At 47.9% G+C, this 27,561-nt stretch overlaps 1 protein-coding gene across 7 annotated transcripts in view; it reads right to left on the bottom strand.

Moving 5' to 3' along the window:
* LOC148031984 (DNA-directed RNA polymerase IV subunit 1-like) overlaps positions 1–27,561 on the bottom strand; it is a 221,189-nt gene that overhangs the window by 19,677 nt on the left and 173,951 nt on the right. For 6 of the 7 annotated variants that reach the window (XM_087682585.1, XM_087682586.1, XM_087682590.1 and 3 more), the window contains 4 exons: positions 27,298–27,476; positions 27,144–27,207; positions 26,909–27,021; positions 25,409–25,593 (listed from right to left, as the gene is read on the bottom strand). In XM_087682585.1, coding sequence (XP_087538711.1) covers positions 25,409–25,593; positions 26,909–27,021; positions 27,144–27,207; positions 27,298–27,476 — 541 coding nt within the window. The remainder of the gene's footprint in view (positions 1–25,408; positions 25,594–26,908; positions 27,022–27,143; positions 27,208–27,297; positions 27,477–27,561) is intronic. The other variant, XM_087682591.1, reaches the window with a different exon arrangement.

The raw sequence follows: 27,561 nt of genomic DNA on the forward strand, positions 1-27,561 counted from the left end.
ATGGTTACTTGGCCTCTATGCTCCGAATGATTCGTTATCTCGCCGGGAGCTTTGGCAGACTTTGCAGACCTCCTTGTCACTTGGCAGACGGGGCTTGTTCATGGGGGATTTCAATATGTGTGTTGATTCCTCCCAGTCCACATCGGAGCACTCGGTAATGGATGCGCCGGAAAGTTGTATGTGGCATGAGTTGGCTCTTGCGGTTCTTAAGCAAGATCTCTGGTCCTGGCTACACCCGTCTTCTCCTGGGTTTACTTTCCATTCGGCCCAGTATGCAACAACATGGTCGCGGTTGGACCGTATATATATCATGCAGAATGATGATTTTCTGCCTGAGATGCTCGAAATAAAAGTGTTGCAGCAATGTCTTGTCGGACCATTTCCCTCTGCAGTTCGAGTTGCTTGCACAACCCATTGTACCTTTCAAGCAATTTCTGGAGAGACTCCCTTTGCGTTTCAACTCGTCCTACTTGAAGCATGCAATTTTTCAGGGCTATATGCAGCAATTGCTTGACAGATTCTTCTTGGACTGTTCCTCTCAGGGCACTGCGTCATTTGAAAGATTGCTCTCTAATGTGCAGCGGGTTGCTCGGCAGTATGGGATCTATCATGCCTCTCTTTGTCGACGCCGTAGACAGGCAGCGGAGGACCTGCTGGTTTTGGTTCGCTCCCTGCTGGTGGACACTCCGGACGATGCATTTCTGCTTGCCCTGGCAATGCGGGTGGCCGATCTTATTAAAGAATTCCAGTTAAAATCGTATCAACAGGCCAAATTGCAACATCTAACAGAGACTTTGCAAGATAGTGCTTGTCAGACCCATAAGTTCTTTCGGGCTCTCCACGCCTCTCCTGCTCGAGAGAATATGACAAGACTCGAGGATGCAAAAGGCCACCTTATCCTGGATCCACAGACTATTGTGCATATGTGCAGGAATTATTTCCGTGACCTTCTCGGTTCTGCTTCTCCACCTTCAGCCCAAACTACTTAGGCCCGTTGGGTTTTTTATGACCTGGTCCGCAATCAGCTTCCGCAGGACATGCAAGCTACTATGGAGTCAGATATTGGTGAGGCAGAGGTTATGGACGTCTTGTTACACTTGCCCAAAGATAAAAGTCGGGGTTGGGATGGTCTCACCAATGAGTTCTTTGAAGCTTTCGCTACCCAACTGGCGAAACCATTGCAGGCGTTGTTTCAGCAGGTGTGGGAAACGGGAATCGTGCCTCCCTCATGGAAACAAGGGCTTATTAAACTGCTTCCCAAAGTTCCTTCGCCATCTAAGTTGACACAGTGGCGCCCAATTTCTTTGATGGGTTCAATGTACAAAATCTTTTCCAAAGTAATGGCGAATCGGCTCCATAAGCATCTCCTTGCCCTTGTGCACCCTCTCCAGTATGGTTTCATTAAGGGCCGAAATATTCTACACAATGTTTTGAATGCCCAATTGGCCATTGATTATGCCAGGCATTCTAATCAGGAGGTCGTACTGATTCAACTGGACCTGGAAAAGGCTTTTGACTATCTGGACTGGTCTTTCGTTGCTGAACTTATGCCTGCTATGGGCTTTGGTGCTCGGATGTCTCGCCTAATCTACACCATTAGTGCTGAGGCGTCGTCGCGAGTCATGCTGAACGGAGGTGTTACTGAGCCCTTTCTCCTCGCCCGTTCTGTCAGACAGGGGTGCCCTTTGAGCCCTTTATTCTTTGCCCTTGCGACACATCCAGTTCTTTCCATGTTATCACATATGGCCGCCTCTTCTCAGTTGGCTGGACTGTCACTTCCCACAGGACAGCACTTCATTAGCCAATCCCTGGCGGATGATACCTTTATGATTTTGCGTGCGGACAAGGATAACCTTCGAAAAGCCTTGGATGTTTGGGGTCTCTTTGGTCAGGCGTCAGGCCTTCGTATCAATGCGCTCAAATTAGCCATTCTAAGCTGCACGGAATCCGATTTGCAGTCTTTGGACTGGCAGGGTTTGGTCGTTCCTCGTGGCTCCATTGTCCGGCATCTTGGATACCCTTTGGGTGTTGATGTTCCCCCAAAACAGCTTCTGCAGTGGATTTCTCAGAAAATGGTGGCTAAGTTTATGTATTGGAAGTCTCAGGCCTGGCCCTTCCATGTTCGCCTCAAAGTAGCCCAGATAATTATGTTGCCCATGCTCACATATTTCTTGCCATTGTTGCCCTGGACTATTACGACTCTGAATGCTCTTACTCAGTCTATTCGCTTCATGCTATGGAAGAAGGACTCATTGCATGCAGGTATTTCCTGGATCTCGTGGTCGCATGTGTGCACCCCCAAACGCATGGGTGGCGGAGCTATTTTAGATGCCCAAACTCACATGCAGGCACTTCGTTGGTCTCTTTTCCGCGCCATGTGCTCGGATCATCATCTGTGGGTCACTATAGCCCGTTATTTCCTTGAGGGCCATGGGCTTCTGCATGGCAATACCCAAATCCGGAGTTCTCGGTGGAATGTTGTTAACGCTGATTCGCGGTTCTCCAGTTCTTCTTCATCGCTGCTTACTCATTTGGTATGTTCCTGGAAACACGTCCTTCAAAAGGCTCAGTGGCATCCAACGGAGGATCGCGTGGCTACTAACTCTTTTCAATTGGAATTATTGGCAGTCTCGCGTTTACTTTCGTGGGAAGGTAAACATGAGCTTAGACCACAATTCAACCGAATGGCACGTTTGGGCTTGTCGTCGGTTGCGGATGCCACCCTTGCCAGTCGCAATGTGCTTATATCGTTTCGTACAGCTAGGAGGCTTTTCAGGATCCCTCGTGGATATAGGCCTTTATGGGAACAGCTTTTGATGGTGCTCCAGAGCAGACAACCCTTTCCTGCTCTTGCTTCGGATCATCCCTGCCAGGATTGGGACCTACAAGGCCGGCTGAATTTAAGCAAAGCTTCTGCGAACCAAGTGTATCATATTCTGATTAAAGATCATCAATGGCTACTTCCTAAAGCGAATGCTTTATGAGGACTGCGTAAATCCCGGTCATGGTGGAGGGCAACTGTGATGGAGGGCTGGTTGAACAAGACACCCTTTAAATATAAAGTCTTTCTTTGGAGAGTGATGATTGGGGGTCTTCCGCTTGCCTCGGCTCTTTCCAAGCGACAAATCTCCAATGGCACCTGTTTCTTTTGCACCACTACTATGGAATCCGCCCGCCACCGATTTATTTCTTGCCCCGTCGCTCAGAAAATCTGGCTATTTTTGTCGGCTATTTGGCGAGGGATGGTTGGTATCACCCTGCGCCCCTTTGATTGGGTTTTTGGACAGCCCAAATACTCTACTCCCGCACAGCCACATATGAAGCTCATGTATCACTTTCTTCGATACTGGGGCTGTTGGCATAACTGGACCATTCGGAATGCTTTTCTGTTTGACTCCGCCTATAATGTTCAGCGGCATATTGTGAGGCTTAAGGGCCTGTTGTATTGGCAGTTAGCTCTTTTCCATCGTTCTGATTTGCTTTCTACGGAGGACTTCCGTCCCTGGCATATGGCAATTTCCTCCGCATCCTTGCCATGATATTGTAACTTGTAGCACTTAGAACCTCTTCACATGATGGCTTGGATTGTCGTCATGTATCTTGTAATCAAGTAATCTTGTATTTTTTTCCTAATTAATATAATTACCTTTTACGAAAAAAAAAGAGAGAGAGAGAAACCTTGGCCTAGAGAGAGAGAGAGAGAGAGAGAGAGAGAGAGGGAGCGTAGCGATGGTGCCCCTGCTTCGTGCCGCCTTGCCATCGCCTGGTCTGGCGCGCCCTGCTGTCGCCTCGATCTGCGTTGTCGCAGCCTGAAGACCTGCCTGTCGTCACCCCCCGTTCGCGTCAGCCCCGTCGTCGCCTCTGCTCGTCTGTCGTTCGAGTTTTCTCAACATCGTCGACGCCTGCATCTCCGCCTGTTTTTGCAGGTCGCGTCTGCTCCCTGCGCCGCCAGCGGAATCCCTAGCGCCCTCTTTCTGACGCCCTGCTCCTGGAGCCGTCAGGAGCAGACGCCCTGCTCCTGGAGCCGCCACAGCGTCCTGCTCCTGGCGCCCTGTCCACGGCCAAACGCCCTGTCCACGGTCGCCTACCCCTGACGCCCTGTCCCCGGACGCTGCTGACGGATCCTTGCCCGGCACCCCAGCCTGTCCCATCCTGCCGTGGAGACCGCCAGGCCTTTGTTTCGCCCTTTTGCCCCTGCACGGTGACAGGTAAAGCTCCGTTTTCATTAGCTCTCCTTGCAGAGTACACCCCTGGACAGCGCCTCTGTACAGAAAAGAGGGAGAGCGAGAGAGCCGGCAAGAGAGAGGGCCAGTCCTCCTTCGAGATCAAATCATAATATACGATGGCTGGTTTGGATCTGGATTTCATAGATCAAACAGTGGCAGCACTTGGCCCGGATTCTGATGCTGAGGAACCTGAGGATATGGTTCCGTGCAACGAAGAGATGCCCCCTGGTCCCGACATCCAGCCTGCGGGTAAACGTACCAAGCATACTTCGGAAGAGATAGGTGTTTCTCAGGATCGGTCCTATGCTCAGGTTGCTTCGGATTCTGTGGACTCTCAGGAAGTGGACTGGGAGCATTTGCTGGAATTTGCAAACACTTTGCTTGGCGATTATGTTCAACATAATTAGGAAGTCTTTTCTAACTCTGCACCTGACGATGTTCTGGACACCACCGTGGACCCAAAAACTGTCCTACGCTCCTTTTCGGTATTTTATGATCGCGCTGTGATACTCTTCTTCACTGGTCGAATCCCGTTGCTTTCCCGTATTCGCCAGTGGTTGCACAGTATGCTACAAGGGGAATGTGTTGAAGAGATTTTTGTTGGATCCCGGGGCTTTTTTGAGGTCCCGTTGAAATCGGAGACGCAACGTGCTGCTCTCCTGTCTAAACTGCCTTTGTTTTTTGAACGCCGGTTGGTTCATGTGGTTCCATGGCGTTCAATGGCAAATTTTCAGCGTCTGCTGCAACGTGAATGCCCTGTGTGGGTAGAGGTGGAAAATTGTCCGGCTGTTTATTGGCCACTATTGAAGGATGCTATGGCCGCTGTGGGCACTGTTCTGGTCCCTCCCAGTCTCAGGGCGGTGAATCGCAACCGCTTGTGTATGCTATGGGACACTGCAAGAAAAAGGCCTGCCTGGTTACGCCTCAATTGCTCTGGCATGCACCCGTTACACTTTCGTTTGAAATGGGGCAATTTTGCAGGGCATTACTTTTCCTGTGGACAGTTGGGGCATTTTATAGCCGAATGCCCAGAACAGCAGCACACTTCCGATGTTGGCCATGCTGCGCCGCCCATGGAAGATATGGTGTGTGATGCCCCGTCGCTGGATGCTACCCATCAGCCCCAAGCTCTGGCCAAAGGTAAACAACAGGTTTCGGGTCTGGATTCCAGCGCCACTAATTGGGTAGAAGTACGTGCAAAAAAAGGCAACAGGGTTGTTGCTGGCATGGAGAACACTGTGCCTACTACCTCACAAGATTCCATGCGTACATATATGCGCAGGAAGGAAATGTTGTCTTCCGAGCGCTCTGCTCCTGCTATGGTTTCCTCTGCCCCCCTTCATCAGCCCGCCAGGAAAATGTATTCGGATCATCCAAAGGGTCCCCTTGCTAAGCTGGCATTTGATACCAGAGGTAATGTCATTACCCCGTGGGACCGTCGTTATCCCCGTTCCACCCCCAAGCCAGCAGATATGCCGTCTACTTCCAAATCTGGTCCTCAGAACTCTTTTGCGGTGTTGGCGGATTTCTTGGACGAGGGAGTCCTGGACATTCTTGCTGACAAAGTTATATCGAGGCAAGTTGTGCCTCGTACCTGATTTTGTTTTGAATACACATGAAAATAGCCACGTGGAATGTGCGAGGAATTTGCTCTCGACACAAGCAACATGCCATGTGGACTGTATTGCATGAAAATCAGTGGGATGTCCTGTACGTTGTTGAGCACAAGAGTCACGGTGAAGCCGGAAAAGTGGTAGATTGCCATGGCTTTCGATTGTTTTATGCAGGGACACAGGCCATGCATTATTCGGGTGTGCTCATGATTGTCCATGACAAATATCAGCTTGTTCTTATTAAAAATGATATTCATGGCCGTTTTTTGGTGATTGAAATTTTATTCGAAGGGAAAATCTTATGGCTACTTGGCCTCTATGCTCCGAATGATTCCTTATCTCGTCGGGCGCTTTGGCAGACTTTGCAGACCTCCTTGTCACTTGGCAGACGGGGCTTCTTCATGGGGGATTTCAATATGTGTGTTGATTCCTCCCAGTCTACATCGGAACATTCGGTGATGGATGCGCCGGAAAGTCGTATGTGGCATGCGTTGGCTCTTGCTGTTCTTAAGCAAGATCTTTGGTCCTGGCTACACCCGTCTTCTACAGGGTTTACTTTCCATTCTGCCCAGTATGCAACAACATGGTCGCGATTGGACCGTATATATATCATGCAGAATGATGATTTTCTTCCCGAGCTGCTCGAAATAAAAGTGCTGCAGCAATATGCCTTGTCGGACCATTTCCCTCTGCAGCTTGAGCTGCTTGCACAACCCATTGCACCTTTCAAGCAATTTCTGGAGAGACTCCCTTTGCGTTTCAATTCGTCTTACCTGAAGCATGCAATCTTTCAGGGCTATATGCAGCAATTGATTGACAGATTCCTCTTGGACTTCTCTTCTCAAGGCACTGCGTCATTTGAAAGATTGCTCTCTAATGTGCAGCGGGTTGCTCGGCAGTATGGGATCTATCATGCCTCTCTTTGTCGGCAGCGTCGCAAGGCAGCCGAGGACATGCTAGCTTTGGTTCGTTCTCTGCTGGTGGACACTCCGGATGATGCATTTCTGCTCGCACTGGCCATGCGAGTGGCTGATCTTATTAAAGAATTCCACTTGAAATCATATCAGCAGGCCAAACTGCAACATCTAACAGAGACTTTGCAAGATAGTGCATGTCAGACCCATAAGTTCTTTCGAGCTCTCCATGCCTCTCCTGCTAGGGAGAATATGACCAGACTCGAGGACGCAGACTATTGTGCATATGTGCAGGAATTATTTCCGTGACCTTCTCGGCTCCACTTCTCCACCTTCAGACCAAATCACTCAGGCCCGTTCGGGTTTTTATGACCTGGTCCGCAATCAGCTTCCGCAGGACATGCAAGCTACTATGGAGTCCGATATTTGTGAGGTAGAGGTTATGGACGTCTTGTTACACTTGCCCAAGGATAAAAGTCCGGGTTGGGATGGTCTCACCAATGAGTTCTTTGAAGCTTTTGCTACCCAATTGGCGAAACCATTGCAGGCTTTGTTTCAGCAGGTGTGGCAAACGGGGATCATGCCTTCCTCATGGAAAGAAGGCCTTATTAAACTGCTTCCAAAAGTTCCTTCGCCATCTAAGTTGACACAGTGGCGCCCCATTTCTTTGATGGATTCAATGTACAAAATCTTTTCCAAAGTAATGGCGAATCGGCTTCATAAGCATCTCCCGGCCATTGTGCACCCTCTACAGTATGGTTTCATTAAGGGCCGAAATATTCTGCACAATGTATTGAATGCTCAACTGGCTATTGATTATGCAAGGCATTCTAATCAGGAGGTAGTACTAATTCAACTGGACCTGGAAAAGGCTTTTGACTATCTGGATTGGTCTTTCGTTGCTGAACTTATGTCTGCTATGGGCTTTCGTCCCCGGATGTCTCGTCTAATCTACACCATTAGCGCTGCAGCGTCTTCGCGAGTCATGCTGAACGGAGGTGTTACTGAAGCATTTGTACTTGCCCGCTCTGTCAGACAAGGATGCCCTTTGAGCCCTCTATTCTTTGCCCTTGCGACACATCCAGTTCTTTCCATGTTATCCCATATGGCAGCCTCTTCTCAGTTGGCCGGTCTGTCGCTTCCTACAGGACAGCACTTCATGAGCCAATCCCTGGCGGATGATACTTTTATGATTTTGCGTGCGGACAAGGACAACCTTCGACGAGCATTGGATGTTTGGAGCATCTTTGGTCAGGCATCCGGCCTTCGCATCAATGCGCTCAAATCAGCCATTCTCAGCTGCACGGAGTCGAACTTGCAGTCCTTGGACTGGCAGGGTCTAGTTGTTCCTCGTGGCTCCATTGTCAGGCACCTTGGGTACCCTTTGGGTGTTGACGTTCCACCAAAGCAACTTCTGCAGTGGATTTCTCAGAAAATGGTGGCTAAGTTTATGTATTGGAAATCTGAAGCCTGGCCCTTCCATATTCGCCTCAAAGTGGCCCAGACAATTATGTTGCCAATGCTCACATATTTCTTGCCATTGTTGCCCTGGACTACTACGACTCTGAATGCTCTTACTCAGTCTATTCGCTTCATGCTATGGAAGAAGGACTCATTGCATGCAGGTATTTCCTGGATCTCTTGGTTGCATGCGTGCACCCCCAAACGCATGGGTGGCGGAGCTATTTTAGATGCCCAAACTCACATGCAGGCACTCCGTTGGTCTCTTTTCCGCGCCATGTGCTCGGATCATCATCCATGGGTCGATATAGCTGGTTATTTCCTTGAGAGCCATGGGCTTCTACATGGCAATACCCAAATCCGGGGTTCTTGGTGGCATGTTCTTAATGCTGATTCGCGGTTCTCCAATTCTTCTTCGTCGCTGCTTACTCATTTGGTATGTTCCTGGAAACGGGTCCTCCCAAAAGGCTCAGTGGCATCCAGCGGAGGATCGCTTGGCTACTAACTCTTTTCAATTGGAATTGCTGGCAGTCTCGCGTTTACTTGCATGGGAAGGTAAACATGAGCTTAGACCACAATTCAACCGGATGGCCCGTTTGGGCTTGTCTTCAGTCGCGGATGCCACCCTTGCCAGTCGCAATGTGCTTATATCTTTTCGTACAGCTAGGAGGCTTTTCAGGATCCCTCGAGGATATAGGCCTTTATGGGAACAACTTTTGCGGATACTCCAGAGCAGACAACCCTTTCCTGCCCTTGCTTTAGGTCATCCCTGGCAGGATTGGGACCTACAAGGCCGGCTGACTTTAAGCAAAGCTTTTGCTAACCAAGTGTATCATATTCTGATTAAAGATCATCAATGGCTAGTTACCAAAGCGAATGCTTTATGGGGATTATGTAAATCCCGGTCATGGTGGAGGGCAACTGTGATGGAGGGCTGGTTGAACAAGACACCCTTCAAATGTAAAGTCTTTCTTTGGAGAGTGATGATTGGTGGTCTTCCGCTTGCGTCGGCTCTTTCCAAGCAACGAATCTCCAATGGCAATTGTTTCTTTTGCACCACTGCTGTGGAATCAGCCCGCCACCGATTTATTTCGTGCCCCATCGCAAAGAAAGTCTGGTTATTTTTGTCGGCTATTTGGCAAGGAGTGGTTGGATTCACCCTGCGCCCCTTTGATTGGGTTTTCGGGCAGCCCAAATACCCCACTCCTACACAGCCACATATGAAGCTCATGTATCATTTTCTTCGATATTGGGGCTGCTGGCATAACTGGACCATTAGGAATGCTTTTCTTTTTGACTCCGCCTATAATGTTCAGCGGCATATTGCGAGGCTTAAGGGCCTTTTGTATTGGCAGTTGGATCTTCTCCAGCATTCTGATTTGCTCTCTAGGGAGGACTTACGTCCCTGGCATATGGCAATTTCATTTGCATCCTTGCCATAACATTGTAACTTGTAGTACTTAGAACCTTTTCACATGATGGCTTAGATTGTCGTCATGTATCTTGTAATCAAGTCATCTTGTACTTTTTTTCGTAATTAATACAATTACCTTTTACGAAAAAAAAAGAGAAACCCTGGCCTAATCCACCTGCACGCAGCCTGCATAAGCGTGCAGGGCGAAGGCAGGCTCTGGACCAACGGGAGTAAGAGGTGGCAGTCTCTGATCATCCGCTTCTGTCACGGAGGCGGTTCATGCGCTGCTTTCGGTTTTTCGTTTTCCTTTTCAGTTTAGGGCACCTGCCTGCACACCCTGTCCTTTCCCCTGCGGCTGCAGTATTAACTGTCCACCTGCCTTTCCACCTCACGCCAGTTCCTCCTACCTCTCTGCAGCGTCCGACTGAAAGATAGCAATAGACTGTCCACTGTTTCTGCATCTACGTAGATAGTTTCCACGTAGTGCCTGAAAGAGTCAATCCCAGCTCAGTTATGACTTCACCAGTCAAGGTTCAGTAGGGCATTTGAGATCAGAATCTGGTTCTGCTACGGCAAATCTGCAGGAATCTAATGGTATCGATATGACCTTTCTCGTTTTCCATTTTGCGGAAGTACGGGCTCTTATTATGCGACGCATTCCTTTGTTTATGGATGGGCAGCTAGTTCATGTGGTCCCTTGGAGGCCCATGGCTGAGTTTCAAGAGGTGCTGTGACAGGCATGCCCGATTTGGGTAGAGGTGGTTGATTTCCCTGCACATCTCTGGAGACTCCTCCCTCTGGTTTTGAGAGCCCTTGGGGAGGTTTTGGTGCAATCTCAATTGGCTTCCTGCAATTGGAATAGGGCATGTATGCTTTGGGATACAGGGAAACCTCGCCGGACAAAAATTCGTTTTGAGGTTCTAGGAGTTGAAATGGGGTACTTTTTTGGAACACTGTTTCAGATGTGGCCAGTTGAGCCATTTCATTTCGGAATACGACAAAAATATGGAGGTAGTGCAATACCCTATAGATCCAGACATGGAAATGCAAGACCACCTCCCTCGGCAGACAATTTAGAAGCCAGTAGTAGCTGATCCAGAGCAACTCTCCCAACATGGTCGTGATGAAGGCAAAATGGATGTTTCCCACGTTGGTGGGGAGCGTGCTTCGTTTGCGGGTGGGCAGAATTTGTCTCCTCACGAGGATTCTTAGGTCACTATGGTTCGTCGTAATGCCAGGCAGGATTCTTGCTCAACGCTTGCCCATCCTCCACCGCCCCCAATCACTCAGACCTTTCAACGCAAAGGTAGGGGATTTTATATGAAACCTCAATCTTTGCGTGCTCTGACAGTGGAAGATAAAATGACTTCTGATTCAGCTTTGTGCTTCAATGCACGTGGGAGGCTTGTGCCTCCTTGAGATGTTTTCCTTTCCCAGCAACTGCAATTTCCTTTCCGTGCCAAGGCTATTGATTCTAGGCTGCCAAGGCTATTGATGAAAAAGGGTAAGCGAAAGTGGTGGTTCAGTAGTTTTCCTCATTTGTGATTGATCATGAAAATTGTTGTGGAATGTGAAAGGTATTTCTTCGGGCAGCAAGCAGTATCGGTTGTGGAAAGTTGTGGTGGCTGGAAATTGGGACGTTTTTTGTGCTGTGGAGCATAAACAACATGCTTTGGCTTGATCTTCTTATGTATACAAGGATTATGCAGTTTTTTTTCGTGGTCGAGCCCCGCATAAATCGGGAGTTATGTTGGCTGTCAAATCCTCCCTACAACAACCATCGTTGATTTCTTAGGACCCTCGTGGCCGATTTGTGATTCTGGAAATCATTTATGAGGGAGAGGTTTTGTGGTTTGTAGGGGTGTATGCTCCTTCTACTACAAGGGAACGTCCTCAGCTTTGGGATGACCTGCACTACCTTGCCATGGCTCGTCAAGCCTTTGTTATGGGTGATTTCAATGCGTGTGTTTCTGGGGATTTAGGCGACTTCTCCGCATTCTATTATGGATGGCTCTAGGTGGCAGGCTTGGCATGCTCTTGCAGTGGTATCTTTGAAACAGGACATGTGGTCCTGGATGTATCCATCACAAGCCGAATATACTTATCGTTCTTTTCAGCATCCAAATACTTTGGCCAAATTGGACAGGATCTACATTTGCTAGAGTGACTCTTTTCTTCCTGTAGTCATTGATATGTGGGTGGAAAGACAAAACATGTTGTCAAATTATTACCCTTTGGTCTTGGAAATGAACCAGAGACTTGTTCATGCATTTAAGGCTCTGCTTGCTCGTTTGCCTCTTTGGTTTAATCAATCTTTTTTGCAGCAAAACCAGTTTTTGGAAGGTGTTCACCAACTAATAGCTTCTTTTAGCTCAAGCGTCCTATCTAGAGGGATGGAAGCATATGCAGTGTTTAGAGATAATGCGTGAGCATTATACCGACAATATGGTATTCAGCATGCTTCCTCTTTTCGAGCTGAATTGCAGCATGCCTAATGTTTATTGGCTCATTCCTTGTCTCTGTGCCATACTGGGGATTTCAATGATGACTTGCTCACATGCATTGAACGGTTGAAAGGCAAGGTTGAATCTCTTCAAGAAGAGCAATATGCAAAATACAAACTACTTGCCAAAGCCGAAGCTTTACATGATAATAACTGTCAAACTCATCAATTTTTTGCTCGTCTATATCAGAAATATGATTGGGAAAATATTGTGCACTTAAAGGATGGGCAAAGTGATATGGTGACTAATCCTGCTTCCATCATTCGAATGACTACTGACATTTATAGGTCCTTGTTGGGTCTGCAAGAGATTCTTTCTGATGTTGTTCTCTATGCTCGAACATATATCTGTGACCTAGTTAGTAATTAGGTCAAATCAGAATGGGTGAACATAATGGAGGCTGATATTTCAAAAGATGAAGTGGAAGAAGTGCTGTCCCACTTGCCTCAAAGGAAAAGTCCTGGCTAGGATGGGCTTCCTAATGAGCTGTTTTCAGCTCATGTGGAACTCCTTAAGGACCCATTAACTCGCCTGTGTCAACAAGTGAAATTTTGGTATGATGCCTTTAAATTGGAAGATTGCTGTCATTAGGTTGTTGCCCAAGGTTCCCTCTCCAACCTCTTTGAAACAATGGAGACCTATTTTTGTTATGGGGTCATTATATAAAATCTTTTCCAAAATTATTACTAACAGATTGCAGAAAATATTTCTGCACCTTGTTCATCCACGTCAATACGGTTTCATTTAAGGTCGGAATATAATGCACAACATTTTGAATGTTCAACTGGGAATTGATTATGCCAAATCTTCTAGCCAACAGGTTGTTATGCTTCAGCTGGATATTGATAAGGCATTTGATTATGTTAGATGCTCATTTTTGCGGCAATTAATGTCTCCAATGGGTTTCGGTCCCCATATGATTTCTCTAGTTAATACCATTAGTCAGGGTATTGTGGCTCGTATTGATCTTAATGGAGGGATTACGGAGGAAATTGCCTTACCTCAGTCTCTTCGGCAGGGCTATCCTTTCAGCCCTTTGTTGTTTGTTTTGGTAACTCACCCGATGCTCTCATTATTGGATAAGTTGGCAGCTCAAGGTGAGATAGTTGGCTTATCTCTTCCCTACGGTGACGAGCTTGTGGGTCAATCTTTGACAAATGATTGTTTTATATTCCTCAAGGCTGATCGCACTAATGTTAATCACGCAATGGTGGCGTGGAATCTTTTTGCTTTGGCATCAAGTCACCATATTAATACTCAGAAATCTACCCTTCTCTCTTGTACGGAGAATGATCTACATGCCTTGGGCTAGAATGAAATTGTGATCCCAAGAGGCAATATAACCGGACACATGGGATATCCTATTGTTGGGTAGCTCCCCCGTGCCTTGCTGGATTGGATGGCCTCCCGGATTCATAATAGGTTCATGTACTGGAAATCTCAGAGCTGGCCTCTACACGTTAGACTAAAAGTGGCTCAATGCATTATGATTAGTAAGATTTTGTTCTTTTTGCCGTTGCTTCCTTGCACTAAGAAGTTCCTTTTGGAATTGGTTCAGTCTATCAATTTCATTGCAGCATGTGACTACTCCGAAAAGGATGGAGGGTGCAGCTTTGTTGGATGTTAATTTGCATATGGCCGCTTTGAGGCTATCCCTTTTGCAGAGTCTATGTATTCAGAGTATCCTTGGTCAGATATTGCTAAATTCTTCATAGAAAAGATATGCATCTCTCATGGCAAAAGCACAGTTATTCATGCTTTCTGGTGGCATGTGCTTAATTCCACGAGGCCTATTAAGGTCTCCCAATCTTTTCTCCTTTCTCATTTGATTGCATCCTGGCAAGAGATGCTATGTTTTGCAATTTGGCGCCCTCCTAATATTCGTAGGGAGGAAAATTCACAAGGAGAAATATTGGCTTCCTAAAGGTTGTTGGATTGGCCACAAAAAGATTTGCAACCAAACAAGTTTCATCGGATGGCTTGATTGGGGTTGAAGATAGTCCTTGACGGTGTTATTCTTGGGCAGCCCGGTCTTTATTCTTTCAAGCGTATTCATCAGTACTTTAGGGTGCCTCGTGGATATAGTGACATTTGGATGTCCATACAGGACAGTCTTCAAAGGTTATCTCCTTTGCTTGCATTACATCCATTGTATCCATGGCGTGAGTGGATGTTTGTGCTTCCTAATGATTTTGAGAAACGGTTAGCTAATCAGATATATCATCAGATGGTCGAAGCCAAGAGATGTGTCATTGGGAATGTTAATAAATTATGGTATCTTTGGGACAAGCAAAAAGAAGTGGCGGGAAAGATTTATCCTACTTTGGAAGTCTAAGGTTCCGTATCAAGGTAAAGTGTTTATGTGGAGGCTGCTCATATGGCAAGACTGGGATCTTACAAGGCGTTCGACCCTTCAGTCCTCTTGAGTTAATCAAATTCATCATCTCATGATCAAAGATAGGGGCGAGAGAAGAGCTCGCGCCTGTCACGTCGCAAGCTACCCCCCTCCTCCCCCCCCCCCCCCCCCCTCGGGTCACGTCTATTCACGCCCGGATCGGTCACACCATCACCAGCACTTGCTATGATAGCTCGCGGCCCCCATGACATTTCGCCCCCCATCAGCAGTCCACCACGACAATACGCACGCTACGACAACTCGCACCCCCCACCACAACCCGCCCCACCTATCCGTCCTTCCCCCTGCCCCCAACGGACTCGGCCGCCAGTCTCCGCCCGCAACCCACCATTCCACTGCTCCAATGGATTTGGCCGCCCAGTCTCCGTCCACGACCCGCTAAAGGAAACAGCGATTTATGGTCAGATAGTAGGACATTCCCTAACCAAGGCCCAGCTTCGGGCTGGCTTCACTTCATGCTGCGCATCGGCACAGCGCAGATCGTGGAGGCAGTCCTAATGGGCAGAGGGATTTTCATGGTTAGGCTCATTTCGGCAAACACAGCTCACGAGTTGCTTGCCACTTCACCATATGCATCCACAAAGGGGGTCATATACATGGTGCCTTGGTACAGTGGCTTTACTATGGAGGCATTTGCACTCCACAATAGGTTTCTTCGGCACCCGGTCACCCTTCTTTTCCCTGGCCTGGCAATAGAGTATCGCCAGTTGGTGGAAGACTTTCGATGGCTCTTCGGCACTATCCTTCCCACGTCCTTCGCGGATGCAGTGACAACTGCAGGAGTCCCAAAGGTGCAGGTGGCAGTAAAAGAGGTCAAGAATATCCCATAGTTCTTGGAGATTGAGGCAAGCGGACACTCCTTTAGGCAGCAGGTCATTGTGACGAGACAGCCAGGGCAGTGCCTGCGCTACCACGACTTTGGGCATCAGGCAGCAGTTTGTACGCGTTTCGGAGCCAAGGTGGCTTTGCCGACAAAGCCTGCACGTGGACGCTGACGGCTTCACACGGGTCCAGAGACGACAAAGAGAGAGACGATAGGGGGAGGTGCAGCCAGCGTCTCAGACCCAGCCTCGGCAGCAAGGAGCAGGTGGGCGAGCGACGCCCCCTCTACAGAGCACTCCACAACCCCCTGCTTGCCCCACCCGGCAGGACCGCAACCCCCCATATCCACCACCCGCACCACAAACTACCTCTCCTGAGTTTCCACAGCTCCCACATCCACCTCCCCCAACATCCCATGCTCCCCCCCCCCCACTCACCCTGGCCCACAGTGTTAGGGTAAAAGGCCTCTAGGCCTACCCGTGTATACTGTGACCACCCATTCTTTATTCATATATAATATGATAGTGCAATAAGGCTGTCAGTTCAGTTCGACAACACCTACATTGTGTGTGCTCTTCTCTTCCACATCTTCTTCTTCTCCACTCTCATTGCATCCCCTTCAACTGGTATCAAAGCGGGTCTTCAAGAGCTCATCCCCGCCTTCCACACGAGGTATGAGATCTTCATTCTCACTCAGTTTTCAGCTCAACAGGATTTTCACAAGTTGTGGGCAGCCATAGCTCACACCTCTTGGAGCTTCCTTCACCTGGATCTTGCTTCCAGCCTATCAAGGCTTGCTGAGGCTTGGTGTAGGCCTTCTTTGGCCCCTATTTGTGCCCCCTTTGGGCCTTATTGTTGACACGTGGGATAGCAGACCCCCCCCAACCAGCTCACGTTTTCTTTGCGCCTATTTCAAAATCTGGCCCAAAAATCACTCTTTTTGTCATATCTCGGGCATTCGGAACCCGATTCAGGCAAGGTAAAGTCTAAGTTGGGGTTTTGGCACGCTCCGGGCGCGATGGTGATATCGGATTTGACAAATTCTAATGACAGAATATTCTGCAACAAATTTCAGGTCTGAGACAGCATGTATTTATATGCCTATGGCTTATGTGATGCTTCTACTGATATCTATTGATACCGGATCACTTGTGGATGTTATGCCTCTTATGTGAGACGCATTTGGAGCTGATTCAGCTCAGCCATTGATTATTCAAACCATTGATTGTTTTAAACAATCCCACATCTGTCCAAAACAGGGCAGCCACCTGTTACTTCAATTTTATGCTTACAGGCCTTGGCATTTGATGCCCGATTATGACGGTTGGTACCTATACATACGGGAATGTATGCCTATGGTTTGTGTATGGATTTGAGCTTGGATTGAGCACTGATTTGCTCAGATTACAGAGGTTATATGCTGCGGGAAACTTCAAGGTTGAAGCTATTTATGCTACAGTTGGGTTATGCCTATTGGTCACGGGTGCTCCCGGCTACTCGGTATGATGTCATGATATATTTGGACTATGCCACGTGTCTTGTTTATGCTCCAGAATGCTTTTGAGCTGAGATTAGAGCTTGATTTGGGTTTGACAGTCACTTCTTTGCAGCTGGCATTTCATCTATGACATGGTTTATGCCTAGGCTACCCAGTACGGGTTATGATATCTTGGTGAATGCTTTATGCTTTGGCTATGGATAGCAGTTGTTTGAGCTCGTCTCCACATTCATTTGAGTATTCCCTTGAGCAGTTGGACATTGAATTGGCTTTTTCCGTTACGACTTGCCTTTTTCCGTTACGACCTTGGATGCTATATGGGATTTGATGCTCCGATTATAGATCTTGGCTATTACTTGGATACACTTACAAGTATTGAGCAGTGAACTGCTCCCTTGTTTTGATAGTTACCTATTGACCTGTGATTGCTCGTTTGCATTTGATATGCGGGATACTTACTGATCAGTGGACTTGGATAGTACTTGGGATTTACAGTTATGGCTTTCTTGCTCCTCTGTTGTCTAGCTTCTATGCTAGTTGGGCTCTTGTTGCCCGTCCGAGATGTTGGCCCTCTTTCAGTGATTGACTCTGGAGAGTTTGACTGCTCTCCGCTTGTCTTATATGCGCCACGCTGATGCTATGCGCGACTCTGATGCTTTACAGCCGTGCACTGATGAGTTGTGCTTGCTTCATGAGAAGCATTCTTGGACTGCTCCGTTGTATGGAGCTACGGGATCGCTTGTCTCCTGGATGTCATGGACTTGGGGATGCTTGACTCTTCTTCTGCAAAGGTTCCTGATACTTCTTGCACAGCTCGCTTTCCGATTGGGCGTTGGGTGAGATGTTATGATTCCTCACCTTGTCTTTTCTTTTCTTTTCTTTGTTTTCACTCCCTACCCACATTGGCCTTTTAGTGGGAGATTGTTGGGGTAAAAGGTCTCTGGACCTACCCGTCTACACTGTGACCACCCATTCTTTATTCATATATAATATGATAGTGCAATAAGGCTGTCAGTTCAGTTGGACAGCACCTACATTTTGTGTGCTCTTCTCTCCCGCATCTTCCTCTTCTCCTTCTCCACTACCATTGCATCCCCTTCACACAGCCCCCCATTTCTAGGGCCACCAGTCCCCCCCCACACCCGCCATGTACCTCCGTCCATCCCACCATCCCTCAATCATCCTCCTCCCCACCACCCCCCGTACCGAGCACCCCCCCTGATCCGCACCTGCTTCAGGTGATCCGCACCTGCTTCAGGTGATCCCCCCCCATACCCAACCCCCCTCCTCCCACAAGAGATAAAGAGCCACACACGCCTACATCCTCCTCACACCAACAGTCCTTCCCCTCCCATACAACCACCAGCTCATCCACCTCTGCTGCCCATCACACTTTCCCGAGACAGGCACACCTGTTGCCACAGAAGTTCTTCCGCAATGGCCCATGGTCTTACTTGAGAGTTGCGGAGCGCAGAGAGTTCCCACTACCTCTAGAGGTGGGAATCTTCGTGGTTCGTAAGTCAAGGAGGGGCAAGGTCCATCTACTAGCACCACTGGATGGACCAAACTACGCCTTTTTTCTTCAATCCTCTCACTCAGGGGAGTGGATGACGACACAGATAGAGAAAGAGTTGAAGAGTTAGGTGGCGGACCATACCTCCCAATGGATGGGAGAAGAAGGACTAGCATTGTTTGCACAGCAGTGGCCGGGTTGCATGATGGATATTAACTGGTGGCCTGGTGCCAAGGTCCCTCATCTGAGCATTATCTTTCAAGCCCCTCCACAATGAAGAGCTCCGAGGGATGTAATCGAGTGGCGCCTGGCACACAGGCGGCCCGTTTCTACCAGTGCAAAGAGTCCCAACTCTCAGCATGGCTGATAGATGCATTGATAGTACCACCTGGAACATCTATCACCCCTATGGTCCGGCCGAGGGCCACCATGGGGGATTGGAGTTCGCCGTCCAGACCGATGGCAAAGCGTACTTGCATGTCTCATAGCTTCTCTTCATCAATAGCCTTCACACTGAACAGATGCCTGTTCGGTCAGTCACAGGTTTCCCCATGAGCTTACACCTTGCATCCTGGAATGTGAATAGCCTCCACTACAATGGGACATGTGGTTCCAAGAAATTGATTGTTCGGCAGGAGCTGCAACCTACCCTTGCCGGACGGATCAACATCTTCTACAGGAGCATAAGCTCACCCCCACCCAGGCCCAACGGGTAGGGAAGGTACTCCCAGGCAGCTCGCACACTTACTGGGAGCACACCATAGGTGCCCACGGCAGGAGTGGAGGCGTATGCACCTCTATTGGTCTGAGTCTTACCGCTTGTGTATGAGACCACGGGATGATAGTAGCAAGGAGGGTTCTATGAATCAGATTAGATATTGGGGACTCGTGCCTTGGAGTCCTTAATGTCTATGCCCCTAAAGAGGTTAGGGCACACAACAGGTTCTGGGTGGAGATCGCGGATGGACTCCCAGAGGTGGACTCCTGGATTGTTGGAGGAGACTTCAACAACCTGGAGGATTTGGAGGACCAGCAGGGCAAAGGGAGAAACTACTAGGGCATGGCCGGGGGAGGAGCAGGAGGCATCAGAGGTCTTTCTACTGGCAGTAGGAGCACACGATGCCTGGAGAGATCCTGCCTTCCACAAGAGGGAGAGGTCACTGGACTTCTCTTGGGGATACAGGTGGCTAGGTGGAGTCCTGCTGGAGCGGTTGGACATGTTTTATGTGGAAGAGAGGGGAAGCTCTCGGGGAGGCCAAATTGGGCAGTTGGCGGGCACCACGTTGTCCGATCATTGCCCAGTTCTCCTGACACTAGATCCCCCAGCATCTGCCCTAGATACATGATCTTGTCGAATCCCTGACTCGAACTATATGAGGGACGAGGTGACGAGACAGATACACGTAGAGATTATTACAAGAGACACCAGGGGATCCCACTCTCCAAGCGCAAGAGCGCGCGCGAGCCGCCATTGCTGGCCTAGAGGACAAGCGCTTAGAGTTCTCTTTCCGCACCTCAACAGCTTTATGGGCGCGGAAGGAGGACACAATGTGTAAGGAGTTTTTCAAGGTGCACCGGCCTCGCACCTCAGGAGAGCAGATATGCAGCCTCCGAGATCAGTATGGGAGGACCCGTTCTAGCCCAGACGAGGTGATGGAGATTGCCACCGACTACTACAGCCGCCTCTTCCAGCAGGAGACAACCTCAGCTAGAGGACAGCGATGTAGACAGCAAGCCTGGGATAACATCCCGTCCCTTGTCACAAAGGAGATGGGACGTTCCCTTCTAGCCCCCTTCACAGAGAAGGAACTAGAAGAGGCTTTCCATACACAGGACGGGCAGAAATGCCTGAGAGAGGATGGCCTCTCTAAGGCTTTCTTCACTACCTTCTGGGAAGTGGTGAAGAACCCCCTACTGATGGCCTTTCAGGAGATTTTCACTTCAGGATAGATGCCAGGGAGTCTTTCGACAGGCCTTATCAGTCTTCTCCACAAAGGGGGAGACCGGTTGGAGGTTTCCCAGTGGAGACCGATCACCTTATTGTCAGTGGCCTATAAGGCGCTAGCAAAGATGATTGGTAGGCGACTACACCCCGTGCTTCCAGACATCATCCATGACACACAGACATGCTTTGTCTAGGATAGGAGCATCCTAGACAATGTATTCACCTTCTTTGAGGCAACAGAGTGGGCCCAACACAGTGGGCAGAGACTGGCCGTACTACTCTTAGATTTCGAGAAAGCTTATGACAAGGTGGACTGGGATTTCCTAGAGGGCACCATGGTGAGGTTGGGTTTCCCCTAGGCTTGGATTTGCGGAGTCTCCGCACTTTATAGATCAGTCACCAGCAGGGTTCTCGTAGGTGCTAGGTGAGGGGAGGAGTTTCGGCTGGAGAGATCAGTCCGACAAAGCTGCCCCCTGGCCCCATACATGTTCCTTCTCTTTGCAGAGGCGATGTCTCACTTCCTCAGGTCACGTGTGAGCGGATTACGTGGCCTCTGACTTCCAGTAAGAGAGAAAACCGAGTTGTTAGACTCAGAGTATGAGATGATACAACGCTCTACATACAGGACGACGAGTTGATGCTGGGGAGAGTGAGGCTGGCTCTTGAGGTGTTTTCTTCTGCAGCGGGAGCAAAAATCAACTGGTGAAAATCGGCTGCTTTCCTCACAAACCCGAACTCTAGCACGGAGTGGGGCATCCACCTAGGATTTAGATGGGTGAGCAGAGGGCAGACCCTCCGGTACCTAGGGTTCCAGGTGGGACTCGACATCTCTCCCGCCCAACAGTTTCTTCCAGTCCTCGATTCTATTAGAAGGAAACAGACCTACTGGAACACAGCTCGCCTCTCACTAGCAGACCGAGCCTTGGTGGTTAACCAGGTCCTCCTAGCGACGGCCTGGTACATCGCCTCGTATTGGTGCTTCTCCTTTTCCTGTGTAATGCAGCTTCGCCGCCCAGTGTGGAATTTCCTTTGGTCTAGGTCAAACGGCTCCAGGGATTCCAGGGCCAAGGTGGCATGGGCGACCATCATATGACATCGGTCAGAGGGAGGACTTTGATCCGGAGGGAGGGCTTTGGATGATAGACCCAAAGTATCAGAGTATGGCCCTCTTAGGCAAGCTAGTTGTCCGCGGCCTCACACCGGGAGGGCAGACTTGGAAGATCCTATTGCAAGAGGGTCTTCAGGACTGTAGACCGACGCTTGGCGGTGAGTGGAGGCCGTCCCTGAGATGGATCTTCACGTCAACCCAGATCACCAGCCCCCCCCCCCCCCCAAGATCACCCTTCCTACACAGTTTGCTCCACGTGTGGCAGGGCCTCCGTAAGGCCCTAATCCAGAGCCCCCTAGCCTGCCAAGAGGAGATAGACCGTCAGCCTGTGATTTGGAACCCCCAAGTCAAGGACCGGAAAGGGACACAGATTGGCGAGCACCCCCACATCCAGTGGGTTGGTTGGGAGGCTGGCCCAGCTCATACCATCAGAACATGGCGGGAGGTGTACAGGATGGCGGACAAGGAGGTGCTGCAGCAAGTATCAGGCTACTAGCGAGTGGAGCTGAGGAAAAGGGAGATAGACGCAACAATACCTCAAGAGTGGCTTGCTCCCCCGATACGAGAGCCGATAGAGCCCGAGGAGGTATAGGTCGCTAGGTTTTCACCAACAAGCATCCCCCTACAAGTGGCAGGAAGAGTGGGTGGCGCTCCACTTGGGACCTTTTTCACCGTGCAAGAGGGGGGGTGTCTCGCTCTTGATAGAGGGCAGCAGGATGAGGGGATAGCTGTCCTTTCATGGAAGAGGATCCAGGTGATTGACCTTCAAGGGAAGACATGGCGGCTGGACCCTTTGGTCTTTTGGCAAGAGCTCAAGGAGTGGCGCCTCTGGATCTGGGAAGGAAGGCCACTTGATGAGCTGGAGTGGGATTCGGGAGAGTGGCTTTGGCCGGCCATTGTGGTCGCCAAGAAGCCACTGAGGTTCCTGGAGTACGCCGCCAGGATTGGCAGACACGTACTGATGCAGGAGGATATGGATTGGGCGCCGACACGTAGCAGACACTGGGCGGAGCACAACATCACAGAGCCGTTCCGAGAGACCTGGCACCGCTTATGGAGTAGCTGGAGGCCGGCGAGGGTATCGTATTTTTTATGGCTGGTGGCACATGGAGGCTTGGCAGTGGAAAGCTGGCTTGCCCAGATGCAAAAGAAGGAAGTTTGTAAGCGCGCACACAGCAGTCTATGGAAACCCCAAAGCACTGCCTTTGGTCATGTGAGGCAGCACAGCTCGTGTGGAGAGGAGTATGCCGCATCCTTTGCTGCATAGCACCCAGCCTTGGATGTATCTCTTGGGGAGCTTTCTGCTGGCAGGCGGTCAGCCAAGGCCGTCACCTTCTGTATAAGGCCCCGGGATGCAAGATATGATATTCATTATCGAGGCAGGGTTGTGCGCAGTGGTCGGTTTAGAGGCTCTACCCATCCGCCAGGTATTGGAGCCCACAACAGACCGCTTTGAGGTATGGGAAATCATAGGGAGTCCTAGTGGTTGGCATATCTGGAAGGTGTGGTGTCAGGTGACTTTTGGCAGAGAGAAACTTTCAGTACATGCGACCTTAGCAGAGCTCTAGACCTCCATCATCCACTCCTTTCGAGGCCGATGGGATTAGTTGCAGGGCGAGTCCAAGGCTTGTCGGGAGCTCTGATGTCATTTCATGTGCACTTGGGGCGGCCAGGACCTGTTCTTCGTGACGCAGGCAGGCAGCCCCAAATGGCGATACACCCCCCCTCCATGGCTTCTTACCCCCATCCCCCCCACACCGCCTTGAGAGGCTTGTATATATGATGTATTTGTGACTTTCATCAGCTCCAGCTTGTCTGGTGAGCATGAGTACTCCGTTGTAATAAGTTTTTTTGAGTAATATAATCAACCACATTTTACTTGCAAAAAAAATGATCAAAGATCGTGTGTGGTTGACTACCAAAGTGTATTACCTTTGAGGCTTGCACAAATCTAAAGCCTAGTGGAAATTGACAATGATGGACAAATGGATCAATATGACCCATGGACCCTTCACCGCAGAGCTATCTCTAATGGAAATTGTTTCTTCTATACCAATGTGGTTAAGTCTTCCCATCACTAATCCAATTCTTGCCTTATCTCTCGGAAGATTTGGGCTATTCTCTCACATTTGGCATGTGGTGATGGGTAGATGGATGTGTGTGTTTGGCTGGCCTTTTGGTAAAGCTAAATACCATGGTCTGTCACAACCTCATATGATGATTGTGTTTTACTTCTTCAAATAATGGGGTTATTGGCATCTTTGGGTCACTTGCAATGGATTCATTTTTTATGCCGCCTCAAGCATTTAGTGCCATGTTGAAAAGCTTAAGGGACTTCTCCTATAGCAACTTGACCTTCTATCTTGGTCAAAGATGATGTACTTCCTTGGCATATGGCAGTCTCCTCTAGATCTTTGCCGTGACTTTCTATTTTTTATGCACGATGGACTAGAATCATCCTGCAACTTGTAAGCCTGCACTCTTGTACTTGTACTTTTTCATAATCAGTAAAATTACCTACTACGAGAAAAAAAAAAAGAGGACTTCTAGAGCCTCATTGGAAAGAGAACTATGATACAAGCTGCTGGCCGAGAGGATGTATGCAACCAAAGTAGAAATAGATGCTATGAAGGAGGCAAGATCTGAGTATAAGTAGCATGTGAGGGCTTCTTTTTGGACACATGCAAGGGATAGAGTAAACAAAGAATTATTTCGTACTACATGTTCCAAACAATCTAGTTAGGGTGTAAGGTACTAAGGAGTCTCAAAAGAGAAAATGGATCCTTTGCCCAATGGCCACAAGAGGTTCATCAAGCGTCTACGAATTATTATACTAACTTGTTGAGTTGAAAAATGAAGCCTTTGAGCTTTGAGAGGGATAGAGAGATTATACCACGAATCACCAAGAGAGTGGTCACAAAGAGCATGCAGAAACACTTGATGGCCCCATTTTAGAGGAGGAGATTGCAAAGGCTTTGATGGCACTACCATCAGGAAAGTCTTGGAGGAAGCCTTTTTCTTGAGCTGCTAGGATGTGATCAACAAAGAACTTTTTAGTAGCATTTGAGAAGATTAAGGCATCTAGAGATATGCTAGAGAGGCTCTCCGAGCAATTGATTCACCTCATCCCAAAAGACAGTGCGGATACATTGGAGATCACTCAATGGAGACCAATCACTTTGCTTGGAACAACGTATAAAAACCTTGCCGAAGTGATCAGCCTTAGATTATCTCTCTTGATCCTAGGTATAATTCACCTACCAAAACTTGTTTTCTCCGAGGGCACAGCATCCTATACAATATTTTCACCTTTTTGAAGGCCACAGCTCTTGCACAATCCAGGGGATAAAACGACGTTGTTCTACTTCTTGATTTTGAGAAGCCTTATGATAGAGTGTATAGGGGATTCCTAGAGGATACCATGTTGAGGATGGGTTTTCCAAAGTAGGTAATCAGAAGGGTATCAACTTTTTACTCATCAGCTCATAGCCTGATTCTTTGACGGGGCGAGGAAAAATTTAGGGCCTGGCACTATGGTATTCACATCCACTAATTCAGTTCTACACTGAGATTCTATCATGCAGGATGACTCACTTGTAGTATAATGAAATGTAATACTGGGCAAACTGGGGTGTAATGGGGTTGAAATCCCATAGGAATAACTGCAACGTTTTCCTTACGTGTCTCAAGTAGGTAGCACAAAATGTATTTTTCAGTGCAGTTCCTCCAGGGTTTGTGACATTATAAAACGAATTAAAACCAATCATGTATAATTTATGTACTAACACACCTTACATACTTGATGATGGAAAGCTAAAGAGATCTTGGAATTTATAATTTTCTATTCTGAAGTATGTCACAGGAATCAGCATTAAATCAGCACCATGTCAGTTGAACAGGGTTTTAGATGAACTGACACTAATCTTCTCATACAAAAATGTCAAAGGACTTACAAGTTATTGAAAACAACATACCTTTGATCAACATTTTTAAAAATGAAGGAATGCCAATAAATTCAATAGATTTTAAGGTTTCAAATAATTCGTGGACATGAGTATGCTTGTCTTTGAGTTGAAGGTCTTCAGGACATGTAATATGAACTTTTGTACATGGCATGGACTCATCCTGATGCCCAGAAATTCCATAGTCGCATTGTTCACTGCACATGTTCAAAGAGGGAAAAATTAAAACTGGAAAAGCATGGGATCATAAACACACTTGGCATGATAAATGACTTGCCAGACATGAAGGATCCAATGGATTAGAAACACTATCTGAAGATAGGTGTTATTTGCATCAAATGACTCAACTGTTAAGGCAAAAAGTAATTGTATCTGTGAAGAAAATGTATGGACACAATTGCAAGCAATCCCAAATGTGCAGCTCATTCAGCTACCTCCACTGTAACAAAAAGCAGTAGATAATCTACTTCTGGGACTAGGACCACCTTGCAAGCAATCAAAATGTGCAGCTTATTCAGCCATTTAGAAATGGCAGACAGCTCTACTGCAGCAAAAAGTTGTGAAATACAGGTCCAGAAGGCTGAAAGTTAGGCCCAAACATCCTAACATCCTCCAGGGCATATTTTTAAGATACAGATCCAAAAGCCCTCACAGGTTTAAGTTGGCCTACTTCGGGGGATACCTTAGAAAATCTCCAAGAACCTCCACTGTAACAAAAAGCAGTACTTTATGTATTTGTCGGACCAGGACCACCTTGCCAGCAATCCAAATGTGCAGCTCATTCGGCCATTTAAAATGGCAGACAGCTCTACCCCAGCATAAAGTTGTGATTTACAGGTCCAAAAGGCTGAAAGGTAGGCCCAAACATCCTAACATCCTCCAGGGCATATTTTTGACATACAGATCCAAAAGCCCTCACAGGTTTAAGTTGGCCTACTATAGGGAGATGCCTTAGAAAATCTTGCTTCCCCTAAAAGCCTTCACTCTAACAAAAAGCAGTAGATAATCTATTTCTGGGACCAGGACCACCTTGCAGCTGCTCCACAGACCTTTTCAGCACATGGCCACATGTTAGCTACAATAGGAGTGACTGCCATTATAGTCTGGAATCTGGGAAACATCCTGCAGAGGAACCACAAAAATGATACAATATCCACCTGAATCTATTGACATCCCTGAAATGTGAACTATCTGCCAACAATGGGGATAAGTGGACCCATTTAATAAGTCAGCATAACCTAAATCAGACTTATGATGCAAGTCACTGCATTCTTGTGCCTTAAGCCAGGGGAATCATAGGTAATCAGCCCCAAGCATGTGTCACGTGCCGTAAGGCTTTCCTTGACTAGTATTGTATCCAGTTTATAATCTCCTTTTCTCAGCGCTCACTCAGTTGGAATCAACTTACATCTTGTTCACACCATCAATCATTTTTCAATCATATGCCACTGAAAAGTGCAAAAAGCAGTCATTAATCTATTACAGTCTTCAAAACTGAGTTTCCATCCTTACTTGGACGAGATGGTGACCTCAGTCTTCCTTCCACGATTCTTTTCCTGATGCTTCCATAATATAGCTGCAACGTCCTTCAGTTTGATACCGAATCTATTCAATGCAACCTGAAACTTTGAGTTTCATGGCATTACTATTCCATCTAGCCGATAAATCTTATCCTTTTTTACAAAATATTGAGTTCAAGATGAAGATTGTAGAACATTTACTTCCCCCCTCCCCCCCCTGTACATACCAGAGACAAATGAAAATGCAGTATAAAGAACGCCTTTTTCTGATGATTACCAGAAACACTATGCCTACAGAGTACAACAAACACACATGATCAGTCACTGCATTCAACCAGTATAAAGAATTAACACAAGAACTTATGAAGTATATTGTCTCACTCTATAAACACAGTTGAGGTCAACAACTCGAGTGTAATAGGCTGTAGATGTCCTTTAACTTCAAAAGCCGCCCTTTCCCTATCAGACCTTCTCCTTATGTCATCATATGACAGTCTCAAAAATGCTTTGAAGTCATTACTGGTCGCCTTCTTCTGGTGTAATCCTTTCGAAAGAGTCACCTGGTAAGTTGAGATTTTGCTTATAGGTCAGGCTCACTTAGCCACTTTATGTCTTAAATTACTCAACTTACATGATGTAGTTCCT

The sequence above is a fragment of the Lygodium microphyllum genome, chromosome 8 (assembly GCF_053477565.2).
Source record: "Lygodium microphyllum isolate KBCC chromosome 8, Lygodium_microphyllum_v1.1.10, whole genome shotgun sequence".
Lineage (NCBI taxonomy): Eukaryota > Viridiplantae > Streptophyta > Polypodiopsida > Schizaeales > Lygodiaceae > Lygodium > Lygodium microphyllum.